The following is an 18,566-nucleotide window of genomic DNA, read 5'->3' on the forward strand; positions in this document are numbered from 1 at the left end:
CTGTAACTCACCAAGATACACTCATATGCCGAAATTCAGCTCAATATCTGCAAGAGTTTAGAAATTAAGTTCGGAAACCCATTGGCAAGTAGGACAGACTTACACACAGACATGGGGACAGCTAGTCCAACGGACAGGCTCAGAGGAAACCTGTAGCCCTCCAGTTTCATCGGTTGGGGACTTATAGGGGACTTATAAATTGCAAAAAATGTACTGATGCTCTTAAATCACTGTGGTCTTTCAAACCCTCAATAATCTTTACAAACATATATGAGTGCGTGTCAAAAGAGGATTTATTTTCTTTGTTGCTATGAGGAATTTTCTGTTGCTATGGTGATTAGTGTTTGCAAAATATTCCTGAATTCATAAAGAAGTCTCAGAAATATGTTTTTACTTTAAAAATTGATTTTGGTATCCACCGATAAGATTGAATTCCATAAATAACTCGCATCTTTGACAATTTGTCTCTTTCCCTCAATCAAAACATCCATTTTTGTTGCTAGGCAACCGAATGTAAATATTAAAAAACACACGTTTTTGAATTTAAATTCCAAAAAGGATATTCCTCTGCCTTTATGTAAAATTTACCATACTCTTGTATTGTGCCAGAAGTTTGAGATATATGGCCTTGAAAATTGCCCAAATTAACAAAAATGCTGAATCAGCAAAAAATGCAAAACATGCATATCTTCCATTGCCCGTAAGGTAAATATCTTAAAATAAAAATTCTATGTATTACATGGTTTTATCACTTGAAATGTTTATCTTTCTGATAATATTTTTTAAGAACCCCTCTGGTAATATTCACATTCAATTTCAAGCCTCTAAGTTTAGTGATATATTTGTCCATCCACATTGAAAATTGACCTGTTGCTAGGGAAAATTTCTTTGGCCATGTTTCCATAGTAACCAGGACCAAAAATAATTTTCATTTTACATACGTGGTTCATAGTGTGAGAGAAACCTATGTGTGTAAAATCATCGAATTCTGAGAACCCTCATGATTCACTTTTATACACATATTGTCTGATTCTTACAGAGACCCGTACTTAAATGAAATTTGGAAACTTCATTTTCTTTTTCTTTTATATATATATATATATATATATATATATATATATATATATATATATATATATATATATATATATATATATATATATATATATATATATTTAAAAAAAGAAAAAACGACAACACAAGTTGTAAAACGTTAGCGCTTTCAGTTCAAATTCTTCAGACGTTTTACTTTAAACATTTGACGTTAAAATGTTATGGTAATGACGTTGCCAACAATACAATGACGTTACAATGAATGTTCGGGAAACAAGCAATAGCGTATAATGTTGAACATATAAGAAATAAATATACATATATATAAAATACAATATACAATAAACTATGTTAAACTGTTCAAAGTTGGTTTTAAAGACTTTATAAAATGTTTTTCTTTTTCTCTTCTTTCTACCGTGCTGTCGGTAAATAGTTTGTAAAAGGGGAACACGGTAAAATTTCCGTTACCGCAGTGGTCCAGATGTTCACTTACTTTGACCTGTCTATATTCCGGATGTTGAATATGTTGTTTGTGGATTCGGATACGGGTACGGAGAGTAGTTCCAGTCTCGCCGATGTAAAATTGTCCACATCCTCCACACGTTATACAATATATCACGTTTTTAGAACCACAAGACATATTAGCATTAACTTTAAAATCTTTGAGTCCGATTTTAAAGGTATTTCCTTCTATTATGTACGGACATGTTCCACAGCGACGGTCAGGGCATTTGCTGACTGAATGCACATTATTTTGTTGAAAATGCGACTTGCATAATAAGCGACGGAGGTTTTTGGTTGCCTCTTACTATTAATAAATTGGAAATTTTGAAGAACTTTTGACATTCTTTCGTCGGTTTTGAGAACTCCATTGAGGTGTTGAACAATTGGGGTCATGTTTCTATTTCTTGGGTTGTGGGTCGTAACGAAAGGAAGTATTTTCACCTCTGTAGTATCCGTAGACGGTGGATTAATTAATTGGTTACGGTCCAGTTGTTCGGCTTTTTTAATTCCATCCTCTATGATTTTTAAAGGATATTGCTGATCCAAAAGATACTCTTTCAATTCTCTAAGACGTTCCTTTCTTCGTGCCTCATCACTGACTATCGTACAGATTCTTCTTGATAAATTATATGGTATTGAACGTTTACTATGTCTGGGGTGGCATGAACCGAAATGGAGGTACTGGTGTGTGTCTGTCGTTTTGTAGTATACATCAGTTGACAGTTTCTCTCCATTTCGAGTAATTAGGACGTCCAAAAATGATATACTTTCCAGATTCTCCTCCACAGTAAAATGACAAAGGCTTTGGAATATTGGATTGACAAGCATCCAGAAAAAATTAATTACCGATTCACAAAAGATTTCATCTTAGAAGCCACAGAAATAGTATTGAAGAACAATACTTTTTCTTTTTGTGATAAACATTACGAGCAAATCAAAGGAACAGCAATGGGCACCAAAATGGCCCCCAACCTACGCTACTCTAACATTAGGGTATTTAGAAGAAATACTGTATGAGAAAATCAGTGATCGGTTTGATCCAACTACTGCTGTTAACATTAAACAGAAATGGAAAAGATATCTTGATGACTGTTTCATCATTTGGAATGTAAGCAACATGAATATAGACATTTTCCACAACATTCTAAATGAGCTTGATCCCGACATTCATTTTACTGTGGAGGAGAATCTGGAAAGTATATCATTTTTGGACGTCCTAATTACTCGAAATGGAGAGAAACTGTCAACTGATGTATACTACAAAACGACAGACACACACCAGTACCTCCATTTCGGTTCATGCCACCCCAGACATACTAAACGTTCAATACCATATAATTTATCAAGAAGAATCTGTACGATAGTCAGTGATGAGGCACGAAGAAAGGAACGTCTTAGAGAATTGAAAGAGTATCTTTTGGATCAGCAATATCCTTTAAAAATCATAGAGGATGGAATTAAAAAAGCCGAACAACTGGACCGTAACCAATTAATTAATCCACCGTCTACGGACACTATACAGAGGTGAAAATACTTCCTTTCGTTACGACCCACAACCCAAGAAATAGAAACATGACCCCAATTGTTCAACACCTCAATGGAGTTCTCAAAACCGACGAAAGAATGTCAAAAGTTCTTCAAAATTTCCAATTTATTAATAGTAAGAGGCAACCAAAAAACCTCCGTCGCTTATTATGCAAGTCGCATTTTCAACAAAATAATGTGCATTCAGTCAGCAAATGCCCTGACCGTCGCTGTGGAACATGTCCGTACATAAGAGAAGGAAATACCTTTAAAATCGGACTCAAAGATTTTAAAGTTAATGCTAATATGTCTTGTGGTTCTAAAAACGTGATATATTGTATAACGCGTGGAGGATGTGGACAATTTTACATCGGCGAGACTGGAACTACTCTCCGTACCCGTATCCGAATCCACAAACAACATATTCAACATCCGGAATATAGACAGGTCAAAGTAAGTGAACATCTGAACCACTGCGGTAACGGAAATTTTACCGTGTTCCCCTTTTACAAACTATTAACCGACAGCACGGTAGAAAGAAGAGAAAAAGAAAAGCATTTTATTAAGTCTTTAAAACCAACTTTGAACAGTTTAACATAGTTTATTGTATTTTATATACATGTATATTTATTTCTTATATGTTCAACATATACGCTATTGCTTGTTTCCCGAACATTCATTGTGACGTCATTGTATTGTTGGCAACGTCATTACCATAACATTTTAACGTCAAATGTTTAAAGTAAAACGTCTGAAGAATTTGAACTGAAAGCGCTAACGTTTTACAACTTGTGTTGTCGTTTTTTCTTTTTTTAAATATTCATTGCCGGACACAGTGACTGTTATATAATTTATTATATACACATTTTGGATATATATATATATATATATATATATATATATATATATATATATATATATATATATATATATATATATATATATATATATATATATATATATATATATATATATTTATTATACCTCTGTTTATTTTTTCTATATAAAACTCAGACGAATAAACATGCTATTTTTTCTAAAGAATCTCTACCGTGAAATAGTTTTTGTGCTATTTGCCCATGGTGAATAGTCCTCAAACTATTCAACGGCAGCATTCCGTTTCCCTCGCTTTTCATCCAGGAAAACTTCTGGTTTTATACGGATTGTGACGCGTATATATTATGACGTAACAAAAGTTAAGTCAGCATCGGTATAATATGGAATATCAAGATTGTGTGTACCCTGAACTCCTAGAAAGTTAACAAAGGTTAAATCAGCATCGGTATAATAAAACACCTATTTACTGACTATTCGGACAATAGCAAGTTTATCGTCCCCCTCGACAGCAAACTATTTCCCTCGGCTGCGCCTCGGGAAATAGTTTGCTGTCTTGGGGAACGATAAACTTGCTATTGTCTTCATAGCCAGTAAATAGGTGTATATTATATATATATATATATATATATATATATATATATATATATATATATATATATAAAATTTTTTTTTTAAACTTTATTTTTTAACTTTTTTTTGGACACCGTACGATAAAATGAATCTAAGACTGGTGAATAAAAGGTATGGGAGAAAATTGCAGCTTATTGGGTGATATCAAATGAACTTTTCTGTGAAAGACTCTTTTAAAGGCATTGATACTGAACCACGTTTAATGTTTATAAATCAGTAAATCAATTCTAGGAAAAGTGTTTATTCTGAAAGATTTCTTCTGTTTTTATTTAAAATAGCATTTTAAACATAAGAAATAAGTGCACAAAATATTTAAGGAATGAAGCTTATTTCAACTTATGTTATCCGATATAACATAACTTGGGGCAGTTTACGCTTTATAAACCGCGAAGCGGTTTATAAAAAAGCGTAACTGCCCCAAGTTCTGTTATATCGGATAACATAAGTTGAAATTAGCTTCATTCCTTATAATTTAATTCCAGTGTAGACAATGAGACAATATTTCCACCGGAAAAAGACTTCAAACTGAGCATTATTTTAAAAGTAACGTCAAGCGGAGTGATACGTTTTTGACGTAACTCATTGTGACGTAGGCAAGTTATGTTATCCAAAATATTATATGTTCCTCTGAATGATTCAGCCAATGAAACTGCTTGATACAAGTGAAATTAAATTATATAAAGATAACTAACAGTATTCGAGCTCAAAACTCCATCAGACAATTCAAATATGGAGAAAGCAAACTCAGATCTTTAAAACATCTGACATGGGATCAGGTGATATGGAGGAGTGAGCATCCTCAGCCGACCAGTTACACCCACCGTATGCTCTTTGTCATGATTAGGAAGTACGGAAAAATCCATCGAGAATTCAGTGCGTAAATAATGGTTTAAGAAGTAGTATGAAAATTCAATATTTAACATTGTGTTTTAGGTGAATTTCAGGTATTTTCCTCTTTGTTAAATGCAACAGACTGTAAGTCACTACTTTGCACAAGGAAATTCGGGAAGCTCGTGCAAGATGCCGAAGAGAAAAGATACGGAGAAGGAGAGTGCGCAAAATGATGAGGTGTCAAATAAAGAGTTAAAGGAACTTTTCTCTAATCTAATACAGAAGTTGGAGAGTTCAATGAACGAGAGGCTTACTGCGCTTGACAAAAAAGTAGAGGAAACGCTGATCGTTATTAAGGAGGAGATAACTGATATGAAAACAGCGCTTCAAAACCAAGATGACCGATTAACTGATTTAGAAAAGCTAAACACAGAGGTTATACAACCCCAAAGTAAAAAGGTAAGCCTTCTTGAGGCTTCTTTAAAAGAACTGCAAGGTCATATTACATACCAAGAGTTAAGATCTCGGAAATACAACCTCTTATTTTATGGCATTCCTAAAGCAGAGAATGAAGTTTCAAACGAGGTTATTGTGAAATTTTTGAGTGAAAAACTGGGCATGTCAACAGCAGAGTCTATAATGATTAAAAACTCTCATAGGGTTCCAAAAAACCCCAACAGCAGTTACAAACCTGAAGCACCAGAAGCAGTCATTGTTAAATTCGTTCTTATGGAGGACCGTAATATGATACTAAATCATGCCAGAAACACTACCCTACCGAAAGGCTATGCAATACGAACAGATCTACCCGTGCATTTGAAGAGAAAGAGGGCAGAGCTGGCTCAAAAAGCATATGAACTCAGGAAATCGGGAATGAAGACGAGAATCCGTGAAACGAAAGACGATGTGATTCTGGAGTATCGACAAAAAGGAGAAAAAGAATGGCTCGCTTTTAGTGATTCCTTCTAATTGATCTAGATAAGAACAAGATTATTTGCAGGAGATGACAGGTTGTAGGAGTATGATATGGTGAAGGTTTTGTATATCTGTAAAGTGATGAGTTATGCTACAGTTGGTATCGTGTTGTTTACTTGTCAAATAATAAGTATGTTTTAGATGCTATTAGAAAGATATACTAAGGTATGCTGCAGATGTTTAAAAGTAAAATACCAGTGTTTTGAGCTTTGGATGATATCTGTAAAATTCAGAGTTATGCCTTAGTTGTAAATAACTTGTAAAATATTGAGAATTTTTGGTATCGTTATCTGTGAACTACTGTGTTATGTCATAGTTGATAACTTGTAACATATCTACATGTAGTATGTCTCAGGATATATATTTGTTTGGCAGTTTATGGTTTGCTGTATAAATTACATGGGGACATATTGGTTTTTTCTTTTTAATGTAATAAATACCTAAATTTCAACAAAGATTACAAAGATTACTGGTAGAAGTTCTTAGAGGAGCTTGTATTTATTATTATTTTTTCTATGAGAGAACTACGGTTCACTATCTTATTTAGGTGGCTAAGTTAAATTAAAAAGACCCAATGCGATGTAATACATGAATTTTCTTGATTTGTTTTGTTACCATACAGGAAGTATTTTCATTTTTGATATATGTGTGAAAGAATGGAGAGTATGCAACATGCATATTTTTTTGCCTTTATTCAACTGTGTAGTGTAATCTATGACTAAGTTAAAAATTACTTCTGTAAACTGCAGAGGTTTACATGATTCTATGAAAAGAAAGGATGTCCTAAACTATTTAAGAAATTTTAAATCATCTATTTATTGTTTACAAGACACCCACTGTACAGAATTAGAGAAAAATTCAGTTTATGCCCAATGGGGTAATGACATACTCATCAGCTCAGGAAAATCAGATGCAAGAGGGACTTTAACCCTTTTTAATAACACAAATGAAATAAAAATTTCTAAAGTTTATAGTGATAATGAGGGGAATTTCATTATATCAAATATAATGGTGGATAACAAGTACTCAATCACTTTGGTTAATTTATATGGTCACAATAAAGATAATCCTAAATTTTATGCAGAAATAAGTGATAAAATGGATGATTTTTTTGATACTGACTTTATAATTATGTGTGGAGACTGGAATGTAGTACAAGATTACCAGTTAGACTGTTACAATTATGTTAGAGAAAACAATCCCAAAAATAAACTTGAAATTGAAAAATTAAAATCAAAATTCAATTTAGTAGATCCTTGGAGAATCAAAAACCCAGATGCTAAAAAATATACATGGAGTAGGAAGAACCCAGTAAAACAGGCTAGACTTGACTTTTTTTTAGTATCAGAGGAACTCTTATCAATTATAAATGATGTTCACATGATGCCAGGCTATAGGACTGATCACTCTATCATAGAATTAGATATTACTATTAATGAATTTAAACGTGGAAAGGGATTCTGGCGTTTTAACAATTCCTTATTGAGAAACAAAGAATTTGTGACAAATGTTAAAAAAATTATAAGGGAAACGGATAATGAATATCGTATTGATGAATCAATGTTAGGAATACCAGATAATCTTTTTCTTGATGTTCTATTAATGAAAATAAGGGATATGGCAATACAATTATCTGCAAATTTGACCCGAGAAAGGAGGGATCACAAAGCAAAGATTGGAAATCAACTAAGAATTTTACATGATATGTATAATAATTACCCTTTGTCAATTTATCTAGGTATGATAAGTGACCTTGAGACAGAATTAGAGGAAATTAGAAAATATGAATTGAAGGGGCTATTGTTAAGAAGTCATTGTAAATGGATAGAAGATGGGGAGAAACCTACAAAATATTTTTGTGCCTTAGAAAAAAGAAATTATGTCAATAAAAATATTAGCAATTTAATCAATAATGATGGTAAATATGTAAATAAGCAAGCAGATATCTTAGAAGAAGTAAGGAACTTTTACAAAAAATTATATGAAAACAAAGATCAGGAGCTTGATGATGTAAATCTTGAAGACTTATTCCAAAACTTTGAGGTTCCTAAAATAAATAATGATATGAAAAACATTTTAAATGCTGAAATTACAAAACAAGAAATACTTCAAGCTCTTAAAAATTTTAAGAACGACAAAACACCTGGAACTGACGGTTTTACAGCAGAATTTTTCAAGTTTTTTTGGACAGATATTAATTCATATATTCTCAAATCCTTTAATTATAGCTATGAAGTAGGTCAATTATCTTATACTCAGATGCTTGGAATTATTTCTATTTTACCAAAAGGCAATAAGCCAAGGGAACAATTAAAAAATTGGCGATCAATTACATTATTGAACATTACATATAAACTCTTATCTAGTGTCTTAGCAAATCGAATGGAACCAATTCTGTCAAAAGTAATACATGAAAATCAAAAAGGGTTTCTTGCTGGTAGATATATTGGTGAAAACTCATAGGTTATTATATGACATCATACATTATTGTATAAGAGAATGATCATTCAGGTCTTGTTCTATTGATTGACTTTGAGAAAGCATTTGATTCTATTTCTTGGAGATTTATTTTTAAAGTACTCAGATTTTTTAATTTTGGTGAGAATTTTTTAAAATGGATAAAGATTTTGTTTAGAGAACCTAAGTTATGTGTTATTCAAAATGGTATTTTTTCTGAATTTTTCCAAATGGGACGAGGTTGTAGGCAAGGTGACCCAATTTCACCTTACTTGTTCCTACTATGTGCAGAAATAATGGGAATTATGATTAGAAATAATAAATTAATAAAGGGCATTGTTATTGAAGATAAAGAATATAAACTACTACAATATGCTGATGATACAGTTTTATTAATGGATGGTTCAGAAGACTCAATTAGATCAGCTTTGTCTTTAGTCAATCAGTATTCCAAATTCTCTGGACTGAAGCCAAATTATGATAAAACTCAATGTATTAGGATTGGATCTACTGTTCATACTGATGATAACTTGTGTGATAAATATCAAAATTTGATGTGGTCACAGGAACCATTTACAGTGTTAGGTATAGCATACTGTGTGGATCTAGACACAAACACTATGTTTGATTTGAATTTTTTGCCAAAGATTGACTCTGTCAAAAAGCTTATATCATCATGGTCTAGAAGACATTTATCAACGGCAGGTCGTATAACAGTAGTAAAAACCTTGCTTTTACCTAAATTTAGTCACTTATTAATTAGTTTACCGAGCCCTTCTAAAGAAAAACTCAAAGAAATTGAAGCTATATTTTTTCATTATATCTGGAATACCAAAACGGCTAGGGTGGCTAAAAATATTATATGCCAAAGTTATGAAAACGGTGGTATGAGAATGACATGTCTTGATTCATTTTGTAAAAGTTTAAAAATTACATGGATTCGCAGATTGTTTGATAGTTCATGTAAATCAGCCTGGAAAGAATTGCTAAAAGATTTAATTCCTGACATTAAATATTTAGTTATCTATGGTAGGGATTTTTCAAAAAAAAACTTAAGAAAGATACGGAAAATGTTTTCTGGAATGATGTTTTTTCAGCATTGTTGGATTTGAGATTATGTATTGATGATCAAACATCTATTTTAAGTCCCATATGGTATAATCCATCAATATGTATAAACAACAGAAGTGTTTGTTATAAGTCATGGCTGAGACAAGGTATACAATTTGTTTTTGATTTTTATGATACAAATGGGACTTTGTTAGGATACCAAGACTTTTGTAAACAATATGATTTAAAAACACCTTTTACAATGTTTTTAGGCATAACAAATTGTATTAGAAAATTACAGTTGAATTATGATCATAATATAATTCAAAGAAATCAACCTTTCTTCCCAAAATTCTTACAAACAATAACAAAAAGCAAACAAGGTGCAAGAGATTTCTATGATGTTTTTATTAGTCAGAAATACAAAAAACCAAAAAGTGAAATGAAATGGGAAAACATTTTAGAACTTAATGTTGATGAATTTTGGTGGAAAAAACAAAACATTCTGTTTTTTAACATAACAAATGATATACAGTTAAGATGGTTCCACTATAGAATTGTACATAGAATTTTAGCTACAAATACATATTTACACAAAATTGGTGTTACTGACTCAGATTTATGTAGTTTTTGTAAGAAACACCCAGAGACACTTTGTCATCTTTTTTGGGAATGCGAGTGTGTTGCAGAAATTTGGGAAAATGTACTGGATTGGATGAAAGAACAGTTTGGAGTTGATATATCTCTAAACAAAGTTGATGTTTTGTTGGGAAAACATTATAAATATAACAATATATTTAATTTAGTAGTATGTATAATAAAAAAGCATATTTATAGAAATAGATGCAAAAAATGTGTACCATCTTTTGAGAGGGTCAAACAAGAGGTTATGTATTATTTTAATTGTGAAAAATATATTTATAAGAAAAATGGGGAAATGGACAGTTTTAAAAAACGATGGAATTTGATAATGTTTTAATATGATTAATATTTTTGAAAAAACAATGCAGTTACAGATGTACATCAACTTTTCACTGATTATATTAAGATTTCAGTTGTTAAATATTATTATAAATATAATCATATGCATGTTATGTAGCGAAAGGTGTGTGAATGATATGTGAAAAAAATGTCCTGTCACATTATGATTGTGTAATATATATGTGTATTATGTATGTTACTTAGTGAACCCAGGGCCCCAACCCTGGCACTATATACTTGGACATGTGATGGGGCAATAAAAAAAAAAAAAAAAAAAAAAAAAAAACATTGTTGGTACTTTATACTAAATATACTGAGGCCATGGAAAATATTTTGATAAGTTTTTGAGATTTGATAAAGTTCATATTGATGAAAACCATATTCAGTTGTTTACTTACAAATATTTTTCAAAGTGTGGCTGAAAATGAATACATGTATCTTTCTTCACTGTTCATTCATATATTCAGCATTCAGCAGATTTTAATGATACATTGTACATGTACTTCTATACTGCAATAGCATTTTAGCAATTGTTTTGCATTTTATATTTGGTGTTGTGAGTTGATCGAATTAAGTTCTAAATTTTCCCTACAAAAATTGTATAACCATTTTTCATATACTAATTTTAATTGAAAATTGAAATTTTTGTTGGGGACACTACAATAAAATATGCTCAATGCTTATTACATTTTTTCATAAAAATTGATTAACCGTTGAAAGGTGGTATCCTAAAACAAATGCAATTTTGTATGGTGGTTCCATAAATCTTATTCCTAAATAAGAGTTAAACATCTTCATTTTCATGTTAAGAATAAATTTTTGAAGATCATTTTTACGAGTTGATGGACATCAACTCAGTAATGCTACTGCTTACAATGTTGACCTAATTTTGACCAAAGAACACACCTCGTTTATTCAGTTCCTTCTACGATGAATTGTATCACATCTTGAGAAACTCTACATAAATAAAAGCGAACATATATATTGAAGACATGTCAATGTTTCTTTTTTTGAAAGGAAATTTATTTTAAGTATAAACAATAACATTTTCATTGACATCAGACATGCCTTATTGTGTCGTTCCGACAAAAAAATAGTGCATTTTAAACCGCCGAAGAATGAAAGTGTATTTCGTCACTTCTCATATTCCTATATGTGCATATATGTCTTGTCGATTTTTAAAATTTTCAAACTAATTGCATAAAACATTGGTTAATTTTTCTGTTCGTTGGGATTTATACAAATGACACATAGGCCTAACATAGAGATCGAACTACTTTTTCATATTCATACGCACCATGCTACTTTGCTTTGTAAACAAAAACACGCAAAATCGGCAGCACAACAGTGACTTCAAAAGAAATTGACGGGACTGTGGAGGCTTACTAAGAAATTTTTAGAAGGTACGTAAATGTAATTACATGTACATTTAAGTATAGTTGCACGTGTTGCTCTGAAATATAAACTTAGCCAGTAGTTTATCGATAGGACTTCGTATGGTACTGACCGAGTAAACATTAGCGCCACCTTGTTTTTGCGGCTTTAGGGGCCTGATTCTATATAAATTTTTCTTTGTGTTTTTTCCGCAAAAGTAGCTTCCATTGTAGTAATGAGGCAACTGCCTAACTAGAAATATTATTTTCAAGTCTTTGAAAACACACAAAACAGCAGTCGTGCGACAGGACATGCCATTGAAATTTCGACTAGATTTCCATTGTTTTAGTGAAAATCGAATGAATATTTTTCTGCATGCAATGATACGAAACGAAATTATCCAAGATAATATTTCTATTTGTTGTATCACACGAAAAATACGATGAGAACGAAGCATCTGTTGGAACGACGCCATTTTTATTTTAGCCAGGAGCAGATCAAAATCCACCACATGCACCTGTTCATAATAAATCTGGAATAAGTTATTTTAATTGATTTATGTTTACTCATATCGCTTCAGAAAAATATAGACCATTTTTTTAGTGTAACATAACAGGGTGAAAGTGTCTTAATATTTATTTATTTTCATTATAAAATAAAAAAAATATTCATAAATGGGAATATGTGAAAAAAAATACACATGTTCTGGATGACATGCGAGTACAAAAGCATCCTGTGTCATACAACTATGGAATTAACAATTTGAAATGTAAAAAAAAATAAAGATCAGATTGAGATTTTGATGATCTTAAAGATGCATAACTGATGATGTCAAGGGCATTGCAGCAGATATGCATAAAGCATCAAACAATTTCTCAGAAGATAGTAGAGGTAGACAGTGTACGTGTTGCTAATGCACTTATAAGCATTTTGTATAAAGAAGTGGTTTGAATTTCTACAGAGGATTGGAATTCAAGTGATCTTAATTTATTGCTTTGGAAAGATAATGATTTACATTTAAGATGTCATAATAAATAAAATACCCTTCAAATCTTATTTTATATGTTGTTTTAATTTAGAATTTAAAATTTGTTATTTTTCTAGAAGTACATGTATAAACCATAAGGGCCAGAGCATAATGGTTCCTGGAAGGATTTGTTTACGAAACCTTTTTCATTGCTTCTGGAGGTTTGTTGGTTAATTTCTCATTCCGGAGAAATTTAACTCCATCACTACCATGTTAGGGTAAATTTTAATTTTATTTTAATTAAAATACCTTTCAGATCTTCAATTTTACTTGTTATTTATATGTCGTTTTAATGATAATGTAAAATATTTTATTTTTCTAGAGGTATACACCACAAATGGCAGAGCATAAAGGATGGCTGGGAGATTTGATAAACTTACTGTTGTAGGAGAACAATTTCAAGCATTGATATATATTAGAAAATTGTGCTGTCAGTCTTTTGTATGTTGGAGGACAAGCTTCCCCGTGAAAACTGGAACAAATGTGAAATGAAGAATGTGTATCTTTATATTGAGAACTTTTCCTTGTAAAATCACCTCTGGGAAAAAGTTTATTTCATATCAATTTAGTGTGTTCATTATTTTTTCTAATTTTATATTTGTAATTGTTTTAAAATTGCATGGCGAAACACATTTTTGCTCACCTGAGTCAAAAGCTTAAATGAGTTTTTTGATCCGATTTCTTTGTTGTCTGTTGTGTTGTAAACTTGTTACAACATAATTTTTGTTCAAATGATGCCCCTTCCCCCCTGGGAGCTTGAGACCATTTATAAAGTTAAACTTCTCAAAATGGAACTGATATCTTCTTTTTTTCAAGCCGAGATGATACTCAGGCAGTGTTTTCCCCAGAAAATTTTTGATGCATGGGGGGAATTTCGCTGAATTGACGGCGCGCGGCGTGTCTCGGTTAAGTTTATTGTACATGTATATAAATGTTAATATGTATTTAAATGAAAAATACAAATTCAATCTTTATTTAATTAATTACATTTAGAACAACTAATTGTCAATTTTACTTAAAAAATATTCAAAAATTGAGTTTTTTTTATATATAAAAATAGAACTAGGCTAATTCAAAAAAAAATTGTTCTATTAAAGTTTTCTATAAAGCCATTGTCTTTTTACTGTGTTGTGTATTGTGTTATTTTTGCTTTCTACAAATAGTGACATCCACCTTTTTGTTATTATTAACTTATGTCCTTCCTTTAGTCTTTTGCAGTCTACTTGAAATAAAAAGGGTGCTCATTAATATGAAGCACTAATGCTTATATGTAAATTTTGTGACAACTTATTTGCTTTCAGTTGATGTTTGATTTTTCCCGCTTTTGAATATAGGTGAAGGTCACTGTGTATTAAAAGCACATGTGTTTAAACTAAGTACCTCCCCATAGTTTATAAAGTAAATAAACATTGATAATGTTAATTAGACATGTTTATTTTCAGCACTTTAATGCAAAAGATGTCTTAAATATTATGAGTTTAACTAATGAAACAGTTTTTATGTCGGAGCATCAATGCTATTTATAGAACGACCTGTGAATGTTGGAAAAACCCACATGTGCATTAACAAGTGTATTTGATTTTACCGTGTATACTATCTGACAGCAATGTATTACTTTTTATGGTTATAATAAAATCATGACCACCGGGGGTAGGGCGGGGCCACAATAGGTAATCCAAGTTTTACATAGAAATATATAGAACAAAGCTTTAAAAATCTTCTTCTCAAGAACCACTGGGCCAGGAAAGCTGAAACTTTATGGAAGCATCCTTGGGTAGTGTAGATATTAAATTGTTTGAAATCATGACCCCCGGTGGTAGGGCGGGGCCACAATAGGGAATCCAAGTTTAACATAGAAATATATAGAACAAAATTAAAAATCTTCTTCTCAAGAACCACTGAGCCTGGAAAGCTGAAACTTATGTGGAAGCATCCTTGGGTTGTGTAGATTCTAAAGTTTTAAAATCATAAAAGGGAAGAGGGTAGTGGGCATCATAGGTAAAGAAAGAGAGGGAATCTGGTAAAGAACTGCATCACCCAAGTTACTCTGGTGAGCGATGTGGCCCATGGGCCTCTTGTTTTAAAGAGATATTACTTTTGCTGTATCCACATTAAGGGCATTCAGATATTGTTGTACCATGATACACTGTAGGTATAAAAGAGCGTTCCATTTCATTTTTTAAAATAGGGCACTAATACACAATAAATGTTTAAATAGAATGTAAAAAGAATTGCTTTCCTTATTATTTCAAATGACATTATTTCTTTATGGGATTTAATAATACAGTGCATCATCTCATGAAATTGACATCAGAAATCAAATGGAAGTCTAAATTTCTGCAAATTTTAAAAGGCAATTTCATTTCCTTATCAGTCAAGCAGTGTTCAATTTATAAGCTTGAACAACCATCAACTCGTATCAGTACTTTCAGTACTTTGATTTGTTGTTGCAAAAATACAGTTCATTTTGAGCTTGTAAAATACAGCATGTTTGTTGAAGAATTAAATCATTGTTTCATGAAAAAATATGTACATAAACCGCCATGAAATTTTCTAACTATTATTATAAGTACTTTACTTTTGACATGAATTTGTAACTGGGTATCGGATACATCTGTAAATTTTATTCTGTTAGAAAGAATAAGACTAACAATGTTATTTTGTCTCACGAATTCGGAATTCTTGACAATAACCTTCTGCATTTTTCTTGTATCATTTGAAATGGGATATTTGTAAATTTGTTTTGTAAATTTGTTTTGAGTTGTTTCATTATCTATGAATAAAGTCTTAACCAATCATAGATATAAAGACATTACGGCATCTAAATATATGTAAATTATACATGAAGAACTATAACAAAATAACGAAGCCTCAAAGATCAATTTATTAAATTGCAATTTATATGTATAAATGATTTTATGCAGACGAATGTTCTGATATGTTTTAGATATGTTTTATTTCATGAAATACTAAACTTTTAGGAGGCTTCATGTAATTTTTCTATATGGAGAGCTCCTTAATCATACAGTCTCCTTTGGCGCAATTTGATTGGTTAAAAGGTAGCGTCCCCTATGTGGCATCAGTCTAACAAGAGGTACAGTCTGTATTGTTTCGAAATTCCCTCCCACCTCCCTTTCACAGTATTTTGTTTCAGTTGTTATTTCATATTTTGTTGTCTCTAGTCATTGTAGTCATACATGTTTTTTTTTCTAGATCCTAGTCAATTTTTAGGTGGGGTTCTTGACCCCACCTGCTGCCACTAGTCGATTTTTGTGTATATACGCAGATCCTATAGTTGTTGGATACATGCTTTATAGATATTCGTTATGTCATGCAGTTTTAAGCATATCGAGCAGATACTTCGTTTCTTGTAATATTAGTATTATTCTTCTTTTTGGATTTCATGTGTAATATGTTTGCTGATTTCCTATGTTCCTTTACATTGACAAACCTCTCTATTTGAAAATTTACATTGTAGCATACATTTTGATATAATGGAACTGTAATCACAATTTAACAATGTTCAATCCATTTTTGTCTGAGAAAACTGTAATTTGCAGATCAACATTTTGAAATCCATTTTGTTATACTGGAACTGTATTTTAAAAAGTTAATTTGTACAAGTTTATAATATGTTTTGATCAGAATGCTATGATATTTTGATCAATTAACTTTTTTCAACATACCTGTGAGTTTGTCTAATCTGATGTGTAGGTAGGAAAGAGGAGGCATAAATGCAATTTATATGTATAAATGATTTTATGCAGACAAATGTTCTGATATGTTTTAGATATGTTTTATTTAATGAAATACTAAACTTTTAGGAGGCTTCATGTAATTTTTCTCTATGGGGCACCCCTTACTCATGCACTCTCCTTTGGCGCAATTTGATTGGTTAAAAGGTAGCGTCCCCTATGTGGCATCAATCTAACAAGAGGTACAGTTTGTATTGTTTTGAAATTCCCTCCCACCTCCCTTTCACAGTATTTTGTTTCAGTTGTTATTTTATATTTTGTTGTCTCTAGTCATTATAGTCATACATGTTTTTTTTCTAGATCCTAGTCAATTTTTAGGCGGGATTCTTGATCCCACCTGCTGCCACTAGTCGATTTTTGTGTAAATACACTTATCCTATAGTTGTTGGATACATGCTTTATAGATATTCATTATGTCATGCAGTTTTGTGCATATCGAGCAGATACTTCGTTTCTTGTAATTTTAGTATTATTCAACTTTTTGGATTTCATGTGTAATATGTTTGCTGATTACTTATGTTCCTTTACATTGACAAACCCCTCCTTTGAGATACTGTAACTGCATTTGAAAATTTACATTGTAGCATACATTTTGATATAATGGAACTGTATTCACAATTTTACAATGTTTAATCCATTTTTCTGTAAGGAAACTGTAATTTGCATGTCAACATTTTGAAATCCATTTTGTTATACTGGAACTGTATTTTAAAAAGTTTGTACAAGTTTATAATATGTTTTGATCAGAATATTATCATATTTTGATCAATAAACTTTTTCCAACATACCTGTGAGTTTGTCTAATTTGATGTGCTGGTAGGGAAAGAGGAGGCATAAATATTATTTCTTGTCAATATCCATTTAAGTGTATATTGTTAAAACAATATTTTTCAATCTGGAAAAGATTTCTAATTTTTTTGCTTTTTTTCTCTGTTTTTTTTTTTTTTTTTTTTTTTTTGTAGAAATCTGGTCCCTAAGAACATCAAAATTATGATTTTATCAAAAAAAAGGAATACATGTAAGTTTATTTTTTTCATTTAATAGAACATTCATAGAATGCATAAAAATGTACTGTCTTTGACATGCACAGACTTATTATTCTTAATTTTCCTACCAACTGCTATCATATACACCTGTTATGTAAGGTTCTGAATTTCAAAACAATCCATATTACCTCAGTTTAAATCTACAGGAAAATCAATATTACCTTGGATACTTACATGCATTTGTGCAAAACTGCATATCGTAAAAACGAAAGTAGAATGATCGAATTGTTCACTGACAAAATTTATTCTTTTAAAGTATGGCAATTCAACAGAAAACAATGCTTCATCCCTTATCTAAAAATTATATTTGTGTATAAAACTATTGCAGTAAAATGTGCTTAATTGTTTCTTACCAATTTCGATGAATTTGAGTAATTACTGCATAAGTCGACCAAACTATTTTGAGCCAAAGCTACACATGTAAATAATGCTTTAAAAAGATAAATGAATATTTATCATGCTTCAGAAAAGTTGATTGTTAGTCAGTATGTAGAGAAAAACCCTAATATTAATCTCCGGTTG

General features: G+C 31.2%; 2 protein-coding genes and 1 long non-coding RNA gene across 3 annotated transcripts in view; 2 read left to right on the forward strand and 1 right to left on the reverse strand.

The window, feature by feature from the left end:
• Positions 1–18,472, reverse strand: part of LOC134280706 (uncharacterized) — a 31,193-nt gene extending 12,721 nt beyond the window's left edge. The window contains exon 1 of the mRNA XM_062763151.1: positions 18,398–18,472. The gene's annotated coding sequence lies outside the window, so the exon portion shown is untranslated. The remainder of the gene's footprint in view (positions 1–18,397) is intronic.
• Positions 5,481–6,551, forward strand: LOC134280704 (uncharacterized). The gene is made up of 2 exons (XM_062763149.1): positions 5,481–5,838; positions 6,039–6,551. The coding sequence occupies exons 1-2, from the start codon at positions 5,512–5,514 to the stop codon at positions 6,072–6,074; spliced, it is 363 nt and encodes a 120-aa protein (XP_062619133.1). The 5' UTR covers positions 5,481–5,511; the 3' UTR covers positions 6,075–6,551.
• On the forward strand, positions 12,052–13,714 carry LOC134280705 (uncharacterized). Its single transcript, XR_009994943.1, has 3 exons — positions 12,052–12,245; positions 13,321–13,404; positions 13,566–13,714. It is a non-coding gene; the product is annotated as an uncharacterized LOC134280705 (long non-coding RNA).
• Positions 18,473–18,566: the final 94 nt, after the last annotated feature.

The sequence above is a fragment of the Saccostrea cucullata genome, unplaced genomic scaffold (genome assembly GCF_032062105.1).
Source record: "Saccostrea cucullata isolate Sc308-1 unplaced genomic scaffold, CSIRO_AGI_Scuc_v1 ctg6012, whole genome shotgun sequence".
Taxonomy (NCBI): Eukaryota; Metazoa; Mollusca; class Bivalvia; order Ostreida; family Ostreidae; genus Saccostrea; species Saccostrea cuccullata.